The sequence below is a fragment of the Arachis hypogaea genome, chromosome 15 (genome assembly GCF_003086295.3).
Source record: "Arachis hypogaea cultivar Tifrunner chromosome 15, arahy.Tifrunner.gnm2.J5K5, whole genome shotgun sequence".
NCBI classification, from domain to species: Eukaryota; Viridiplantae; Streptophyta; class Magnoliopsida; order Fabales; family Fabaceae; genus Arachis; species Arachis hypogaea.
This window is the reverse complement of record NC_092050.1, coordinates 12,510,235-12,519,484: the sequence shown is the minus strand read 5'-3', so window position 1 is coordinate 12,519,484 and position 9,250 is coordinate 12,510,235. Positions and strand designations below refer to the sequence as shown.

Here is a 9,250-nt window from a genome sequence, read left to right as displayed (position 1 = left end):
ATTAGGTCGTAAAAATTTCAGAAGTCAAAATAAATTTCAACTCTGTTTTAGTACTGCGAGTTTTGTTGTCCTTAACCTTTTATAAACTATTTACCTAGTACACCATAACAACTATCTTAGTATAACAAATTTATGTTAGACATTTTTATTACATTTTACAACTCTAGATAAATAGAAGAATCTAAGTGTCTAAATTAAAAAAAAAAAAACTTAAATATATTATTTTAAATTATCATCAAATTTCAAATTGTAACACAGTATCATTTGCAGTTATGTACCGAGCCCATTACCATAAATTTTAATTTATTTCCTCATTGTCGGATTTTTTCACATTCCAAGCTTGTCAAATATGCCTTGGTCCATCTACAGAGAACTGATCTGCATCACACACACCTGGCCCAACTATAACTCGGCTTGACTCGGCTAACCCAACAAAATGGCTAGGCAACAGCTAATTCCCAGCCTTTAATTACAAGCGGACACCGGCAACAGTACACTTCTCAAGTTCAACTGCTCCACCCGTTGGGCACCTACCGTAAACTCCTGCTCTTGGTGTACACTCAAAAGAACTTCCCAGGATCTTGGCCATTCACATTAATTTATATTATATCTAAGTGGCTCAACATGACGGAAAATCACGTTCCCCTCCCTAGGCCGCTCATGCGTGAACATCTTATGATATGATTGGGGAACTGTTGGATAATCCAACAGAAGAAAGGAAAAGAAATGAAGCAGGGGTTGGATCATGTTTCGGGCGTTGAAAGAAACAGGGAAGTGGGTCCCCACAGTGTGTGGCATTTCCTGGGCACCCCGAACCACGTGGTGCTCGAGAAACACATAATGGAGTTTCACTCGAAAGGAGAAAAAAAAGGAAGTAAAAATAAATAAGTGTTGTCGCGTTTTTGTGATTCATTCCAAATTCTCATTTCCCACACACAAAGATGAAAAAGCAAAATAACATTAATTAAATGTTGCCAGAAAAGGCTACAGCAAAAAAGAAAATAAAATAAAAACAACCACGGGTGAGAGTAGTAGTAGAAAAAAGAATAGTAGTAATATAGGGTGGGAGCTTGGCACATTCAACAAATACGCAGAGAGAGAGAGAGAGAGAGAGAGAGAGAGTTCTCTTACTACTATTGCGACTACTACTCACTTTCTCTCTCTAGATTTGGTTGGGTATTTGACACGAAAATTAAATTAGGAACGAAACAAACAATGCCTTGTTACATCTGCACCTAGTCCAATCCAATTCTATGTGCCCACTCACCTCACCAGACCGACCAAGCCCCAATTCATCTCAATCCCAATCTCAATCCTAGCTAGGGTTTCTCTCTTTTCTTTTCTTTTTTTTTTCTCTCTCTTTCTTTTTACCTCATGTTCCTTGATTCCTGATTCCCTCCCTCTTTCTATTTTCTATCTTTTTGGTTCGATTCGTTTTTTATTTTTACTTTTTTTTTTTTTGAGATGGAGCAACAACAGCTTCAGCAGAGTGGAGCTGCCACCGCCGGAGCAGCACCGCCGGTGGAGGGAGCTAGGGATTTGGGAGATTCGAAGACAGTTGGAGTTCCCGCTGCGGTTGCCGGCGATGTTGTCATGGCGGAGAGGGACGGCGGCGCCACGGCGGTTAAGAGGAAGCGGGGCCGTCCGGCGAAGGGTGCTCCGAGGGCGTCGGCGGCGGGAGCGGCCGCGAGGCTGCAGCAGAAGAAGGAGGAAGAGGAAGAGGAGGATGTTTGCTTCATATGCTTCGATGGTGGAAGCTTAGTTCTTTGTGATCGCCGGTGAGTAATCTTGTTGGTTTCCGATTCTCTGGGAAACTTGAACCTTTCTAAGTTGGGCACTTGGCAAAATTTCAGTTCATGGGTTATTGAACTCCATTTTGGCTTTTAGCTTGCAGCTATGGATCATGCATTATTCAGCTGTAATGATTGGTTTCACCGTTTCAGCATTTATTTTCTCTCTCTCCGTCTATTTCCTTTCTTTTTTAAATAAAAAAAATTTCCTTTTTTTAGGGGTTGTCCGAAAGCGTATCATCCCGCGTGTATTAAGCGAGACGAGGCCTTCTTCCGTTCAAAGGCCAAATGGAATTGCGGTATGTTGCTTCGTTAACTACCTTGACACTTGTTTTTGGAATGTAATTAAATTCATATGCACGTGTCGTTTTTTGGTGTTTATACTTCGGAATTTCTGAGTAATGTGTTGGATTATGCAGAATCAAATCAATATATTCCAACGCTATCATTAAGTTAATTTTTCGGTTCTTAGACGTCCAGTTCTTGAATTTTTCGATTGAGTGCACACTCGGCATTTTTTAGAACTCAGTCTCCGTTCTCTGTTTCTGACTATAATATTTTAGTATGTATTAAATGGTGTGTCTTTCCTTTAATAAACGTTTGTTTTCGTGATGCTCAGGTTGGCATATATGTAGCTTTTGTCAGAAGGCCTCCCAATTTTTGTGCTATACTTGTACATATTCGGTGTGCAAGAGTTGTACAAAATATGCTGATTTTGTGTGTGTCAGAGAAAATAAAGGTTTGTGCGGAATATGCATGAGAACTATAATGCTGATTGAAAACAATGGCCAGGGAAATACGGAGAAGGTATGCTAGACTTTCTTATCTATGTGGATACACGAAAGTACTACTCCCAGCTTCCCCTTCTATTTGCCTGTGACTCTGAGAGAGACAAGAAAAAAAAGAAAGAGAGTGTTTTTGTTGTTTTTTGTTGTGGGGGGGGGGGGGGGGTACTTGAAGTTGAGTTGATGATACATGACATCTGGATTCTCTAATTTTTTATTTTTCTCTCCTTGTACAACTTTTACAGTGTGAAGTGGATTTTGATGACAAAACCAGCTGGGAATATCTTTTCAAGGTGTATTGGATGTTTTTGAAAGGGAAGATATCTTTAACATTTGATGAGCTCCTTCGAGCTAAAAACCCCTGGACAGGTGTTTCTCCATTGGGTGGTAAGGTTGAATGTCACCGTGAAATTTATAATACTAAGGATGACAAAGGTTCTGGTTCAGAGAACTCCTGTATTGACATAGAATCAAATAATTTGAAAAACAAGAAATCTAGGAGACAGCCAATGCTTCATAGCAATGGGGTTGGCTCCGATATGATAACTTCAGCCGGTGACAACTGTGTGCCTTTGCCTGAATGCTCAAATTGGGCATCAAAGGAGCTTCTAGAGTTTGTTGCACATATGAAAAGTGGTGATACATCTCGCCTGTCTCAATTTGATGTCCAGGGTCTCTTGTTAGAGTATGTGAAGAAGAACAATCTTCGAGACCCCCAGCAGAAATGCCAAATTGTTTGTGATCATAGACTACTAAAATTGTTTGGAAGAGCACGTGTTGGTCACATTGAAATGTTAAAGCTCCTTGAACCCCACTTTCTTACAAAAGAGAATGGCCCTGCAGAAGATACACTTAGAGCAGGAGTCACGAACACTGTTGCTAGCGAAGGGGAGGCAAAAGACAATTGCAATAAGCAGTTGATTTCAGTTGATGATAAGGAATGTAAAACAGATAAAAAAGATGATGTGCATTTGCCACAAAATAATCCAGATGTGTATGCTGCAATAAATGCTCACAACATTAACTTGATCTACCTGCGGCGAAGTCTTTTGGAAAATCTAACTGAAGATGCTGAAAGTGTTCGTGACAAGGTTGTTGGTTCATTTGTGCGGATAAGGATCACTAGTAGTGACAAAAAACAAGAGATGTATAGGCTTGTGCAAGTTGTAGGTATATGAATCTCACAAATTCAATACTTGGTAAATTCCACTTCTTATGAGTTGCACGTGATATCAATTTCGTGTGGCACAACCATTTATGCAGGTACAAGTAAGGCTGCTGAGCCTTACAAAATTGGAACAAGAACAACTGATATGATGCTTGAGATTTTAAACTTAAATAGGAAGGAGGCCATATCAATAGATGAGATTTCAAATCAGGAGTTCTCTGAGGTTTGTGTGATATGCGGTTAATGTGTTGATCCTTATTCCTGTTACTGTTACCTTTGAGGAATCTCTAGACTGAGTTGAAGAGTTAGTTTCTTGAAAGAGTGCTTCCTAATGGTTAATGTGTTGATACTTTGTCCAGGATGAATGCAAGCGTTTGCGTCAAAGTATAAAATATGGGCTTTCCAATAGATTGACTGTGGTTAGTGTGAATATTATTTTCTCAACTTCCATAATATTGTTGCATATTGTGTTAGTTTGTGATAACATTTTTGTGTTGGTTGTAGGGTGAGATCATGGACAAAGCATTGACATTTCAAGCAATGAGAGTTAATGATGTAAATTCCTTTCCTCGTTGTTTTTTTTCATTTTAGATTATATAGTATAGAAAAAGGTCATGCTCCTTTTATTATATCCGTAAATGTAAAGTATCGCGTCGAACATGTATAGTGTATTAGGGTACTAAATGTGTCACTCAGCTAATTTGCATTCACTTCTTAATGGATTGTTTGAATGGCATGCATTTTACGGGCACATTTGTTTTTTATTTTCAAAACTCATTTGGAAAAAGGGTCGTGTCAAAAGAGGAAACATTCAAAATGGTCCCTATCAATTTTTGCTTTAAACAAATTAGTCCCTAATAAAGAAATTGATAATGTAATTCCCTGTTAATGTTTTTTAAAGTAGTCCCGAATAAAATAAAAGGACTAGTATTTCATCTTTTAAAACTATTTCTTTAAAAAAAGTTAAGGACTAATTTGTCTTTTTATTATATTAGGGATAAATATGCCTAATATTTAAAAAACTAAGGACTAGTTTGTCAATTTTATTTATTCTATAATTGATCTTGTAAAAATTTTGAGGATCACTTTGGGGTTTTATTTTATAAAGGAAATATAATATATAGTTTTGACTTTTTTTCTGTTTAGAAAACGATTTTTATTTTTATTTTTATTTGTTAGAAAAAGCTGAAACAAGTGCTCTACATGTTACTTGGTATTTGCTAACTGTGATAAATCTGTGAATCGGATGAAATCTACCAGTCAAAACAGCAATGCTCCTATCCTGATAGTTCCCCCCCCCCCCCCTTTTTTTTATCCTATTAGATGTATTCAAAGCTATTCATTATTTAATGTTAGATGTTTAAAATTTGATTATGCGTTTAGTTGGCCAGAAGTTTTAACTATTGTGCTTCTTTCTTGATATAGTTGCTGGAAGCTGAGATACTGCGGCTTACTCATCTTCGTGATAGAGCAAGTGAAAAAGGGCATAGAAAAGAATATCCTTAACAATTTTTAGTTCACTCTCTCCTATTCATTCTTCTCCCAAAACACTTAACTGTGGGTGCTAAATGATACACGTTTGGTTCTAAAACTTCTTATCATGCATAGGTGAAATATCTTCTTATTGATACAAGACGAGTTTATAGGGTTAAACAATTAAGCATGCCAATGAAGGCTACAATATTGGGAAAGCATATAAAGCTATATGTTAAAGATATAATGTATTTTTCTTTTATTTTTTATTTCTTTCTTTTCATGTGCATCTATATATTTTGTGGTGGAAATTCATTGTTATTTACTTTGTTGTCTTCTACATTTATTATCTGTTTAATGTAAAAATGAATTTGCAGTCTTCACATGTGATGTTTTTAGTTTTTGCATGAATTCGCATGCATTCATGAAATATTTGTGAACTATGTAGAATTTTTTACGAATATGTTGCGTATGGAATGGAAGTGGTGGTTTATCCTCTATGCTTATTATTCATGTGTGAGATACATCATACATGGTTGAGCCTTGACCAAACTGCACGCTCAGAGAATGTGTGGAGAAGTTACAGCTACTAAACACACCAGAGGAACGACAGCGCAGGATGCGTGAAATTCCAGAGGTACACTCTGACCCAAATCTGGATTTGATGTTCGAGTCTGATGAAGATGCAGGAGAGTCAGATGAAAGGAAGCAAGGTAAACATCCATTTTCTTTATTAACCTTTGTTTTCATGCTGTCCAGATAATGCTTTTCTCATGGTAACTATGGCAATATTTATGTAGATGGAAATATATGGTCGAAGTATCCTGGTTTTGACAGAAAAGAGAAGGAGCCCACTTTGCCTAAAAGTTGTGATAGTGTCTTGAATGATGATGGATGCAAAACACAAGATTTTTCTGCTGCTGTCCATGAACAGAGTGGCAATGCCTGCGTGACAAAAAGTCAGATAAAACCTAATGATACAGTGTTTGATGATAACCCTAATGTAGTTGTGAAATCAGAACCATCTGGTGTTGCGTTGGACATTTCATCGTCTCCTCAATCTGTAGGGGTAGAACAGTCATTCAATGATTTTGTGAATGATAAATCATGGCATTATCAGGACCCAACTGGGAAGGTTCAAGGACCTTTTTCCATGTTGCAACTGTTTAAGTGGAATGCAAGTGGAGGTTTCCCTCCTAATCTCAGGATATGGAGGATAAATGAAAAACAAGATAGCTCTATATTGTTAACCGATGCCCTAAGTGGGAAGTGTTCCAAAAATGTGTCAATGCCATATTTCAGCCAACTGCTGTCTTTGGGGATCAGTGGTACAGTGGATACCAAAGAGGATATTAAAGATTATAGTCAGGATGGTTGCAGCACTGCAGCAAGGAATGAAACTCGTTCAGACAACCAAATTAATGAGCAGAACAGGGAGCTAAAGGTGGATGATACTCGTACCCAGTCTGATGGTAAAGATGAATCTGTTAGGAGCAATGGATGGCAGGAACAGCCCCATGCATACCATCCACAACCTTCAGTGGCCATTTCTGAGAATATGAAGGAGAATTCTGATAAATTAAATGAAGGTAATCGGATTGGGGGAAACTCTGCAGATAAAGGGAATCCTGGTTTGAACAGGACTTCTGATGGTCAGAGTAACAGTGGGCAGAGTTACCAGAAGCAATCATACAGTGAAGATAATTCAGGGCAATCTTCTGAACAGAACTGGAGAGGCCCTCGTGTTAACAATTCTTCCAATTGTGTGGTTACCACATCAGCTGAAGTTTTGGTTACAAAGACATCACCACCTAAGCTAGGATTTGATTTACATAGTTCTCCATCCCATCCTGACCAGAACTGGATAGGCCCTCATGTAAATACTTCTTCTGATTGTGTGGTTCCCACATCAGCTGAAGTTTCTGTGCCAAAGACATCACCACCTAAGCTAGGATTTGATTTGCATATTCCTCCATCACAGCTTGAACAAGACTGGAGAGACCCTCATGTAAATACTAATTCCAATTGTGTGGTTACTACATCAGCTGAAGTTTCTGTGACAAAGATATCACCACTTAAGCTAGGATTTGATTTGCATAGTCCCCCATCCCATCCTTCGACGTGGCAAGCATTCATCGGTGAGACCACTGACTTTAGCTCATTAGTTGACGTTGATGAATCAGTCTCAGATCTGTTAGCTGAGGTGGAAGCAATGGAATCACTTGGTGGTGGTGGTGGTGGTGGCGGCGGTGGCTTGGAATCTCCCACTTCAATCATGAAATGTGGTGAGGAATTGACTGACAGTTCTAAAAATGATTGCCTCAGTTTTGCAGACGGGCTTAGCCCAGTACTTGATGCAGGTAAAGGTGATGCACTTAGCTCCACTGGTGATTTGCACTTGCAATCTCAGTCAACAGCAGCAGAGGAACCATTGCGGCAAGCAGATATACATCATCATCATCATCATCATCATCATCATCAGAGAGTATCTGGGGAACATTCTTCAAGGAGTTCTGAAGTTAAGGTGGGTACAAAGAGCATTAGTGTTTCAGGTTATCAATGGGAATCAGGCTCAGAAAATTCAACCATTGGTCCATCGACTGCAACCTGGAGCATTGCTACAGACCCCACTTGGAGAGTCGGGTCAGAGAATACAAACTTGGGATGGAGTGGAATGGATAGAGGAAATGTGAACATTGGCTGGGGAGTGGGGCAGTCAGCAGTGCAGGAGAACAGGAGCACAAGTTCATACACTCCTACAGTTTCTCCAAGCTTTGGTGGAAGTCAAGCAAGATATGGCAGCGATCGACCTTCTGTGCCTAGAGATCGGGGTTTTCATGGTCATGGTAGGGAATCAGCTGTTGCTAGAGGCAGAACTGCGTGGAACCGGCAAACTTCAGTTGGTGTTGGAAACGGAGGCTCACACAGGCCTCTGCCCAAAGGGCAACGAGTCTGTAAATTTTATGAAAGTGGGCGCTGTAAGAAGGGGGCATCCTGTGATTACTTCCACCCATGATTTTGGGTTCCACTAGGCACTAGCATTGGTCAAATTTGATTTTTGTAATCCTTAACACATCTGGAAGTTGTCTATTTCCAATTGTTGTAATTTAACCTGACAGTAATAGTCAAGTGGCATAATTTTTTTTATAAGAAACTACTGTAGCATATCTGAGGTTGGTGATTTCCCACTAATATCTCGTGTATCCTATTGTCAATTTTACAACTCTTTTCTATGTTAGTTGTGATTCATTCTTTAGGACAGTAATATTTTTTCCGGGTAATGAAAATGAAAAAATTTATTATCCAATTCGTTCAATGGCTTGCTGGAGCTGAGAAGCAAAAAATGTAAATCTAAGGTGTAAGCTTTTATTAATTGATTTCATATTTCCAAATATCCGGTGGCACTTCTTATTTTATTCAGTTATCATGTGTGTGGTGTTAATGACTTGCATATTTAACTTTGTCTTGATCTCTCTCTTGTTATCATTTCAAATTAGATTCTAATTGTACTGCTTGCAGAGCCTAGTGCTTGAGATCACATGGTCTGGATTTGTATCTATGAGGAGAACAGGGCAATGAGAAGGACAGAATGATTACTTGAAGAGGTACTCATCCTTAAGTCTTCCATCCAATAAGGTTGTGTTTGGGCATTAATCATATGAATCATATAGGTTAAAGGTGTTGATACATTTGTGAATGTTTTCCTTGAATGTTATTTTCATTGGCCAAGGATTGTTGATGTCATCATTAGACATGAGCGATATTAAAGGAAAATTACCTTATTATTATATTATAATCAACTTGTCTTATATTGTAATCACCTGTAAGAATTGCAATGTCAATATTCTCAACCATTAAAGAGCAGTCGTAAAGTTTGGTATGCTACACTTGTGTCCAAGAGTCAGGATGTTCTTACCGCATTGTTTAAGGAAGTAGGAATCCCAAGACGAGAAAAAAGGAAGTAGGAATTCAAAGTGTTGATTTCCAATGAATATATTAAGGCTAATGTCTATTATGACTATGAAAGCAACCAA

At 38.5% G+C, this 9,250-nt stretch overlaps 1 protein-coding gene across 2 annotated transcripts; it reads left to right on the top strand.

Moving 5' to 3' along the window:
* Positions 1 to 223: 223 nt before the first annotated feature.
* On the top strand, positions 224 to 8,408 carry LOC112749504 (zinc finger CCCH domain-containing protein 44). Of its 2 annotated transcripts, XM_025797769.3 has the most exons (11): positions 224 to 1,324; positions 1,465 to 1,778; positions 2,010 to 2,089; positions 2,410 to 2,597; positions 2,821 to 3,745; positions 3,839 to 3,966; positions 4,103 to 4,162; positions 4,248 to 4,298; positions 5,169 to 5,239; positions 5,775 to 5,929; positions 6,017 to 8,408. In XM_025797769.3, the coding sequence occupies exons 2-11, from the start codon at positions 1,465 to 1,467 to the stop codon at positions 8,230 to 8,232; spliced, it is 4,188 nt and encodes a 1,395-aa protein (XP_025653554.1). In that variant the 5' UTR covers positions 224 to 1,324; the 3' UTR covers positions 8,233 to 8,408. The 2 variants fall into 2 exon arrangements, with proteins under 2 accessions (XP_025653554.1, XP_025653553.1); XM_025797768.3 differs by having other exon boundaries at positions 224 to 1,778.
* The last annotated feature ends 842 nt before the right edge of the window (positions 8,409 to 9,250 follow it).

Bases quoted from the DNA above. Each gene is read 5' to 3' on its own strand.
- LOC112749504 (XM_025797769.3), top strand. From the start codon at position 1,465: ATGGAGCAACAACAGCTTCAGCAGAGTGGAGCTGCCACCGCCGGAGCA. The intron at 3,967-4,102 runs GTTTGTGTGATA...TACTTTGTCCAG, and splicing joins CAAATCAGGAGTTCTCTGAG to GATGAATGCAAGCGTTTGCG. The intron at 4,299-5,168 runs GTAAATTCCTTT...TTCTTGATATAG, and splicing joins AAGCAATGAGAGTTAATGAT to TTGCTGGAAGCTGAGATACT.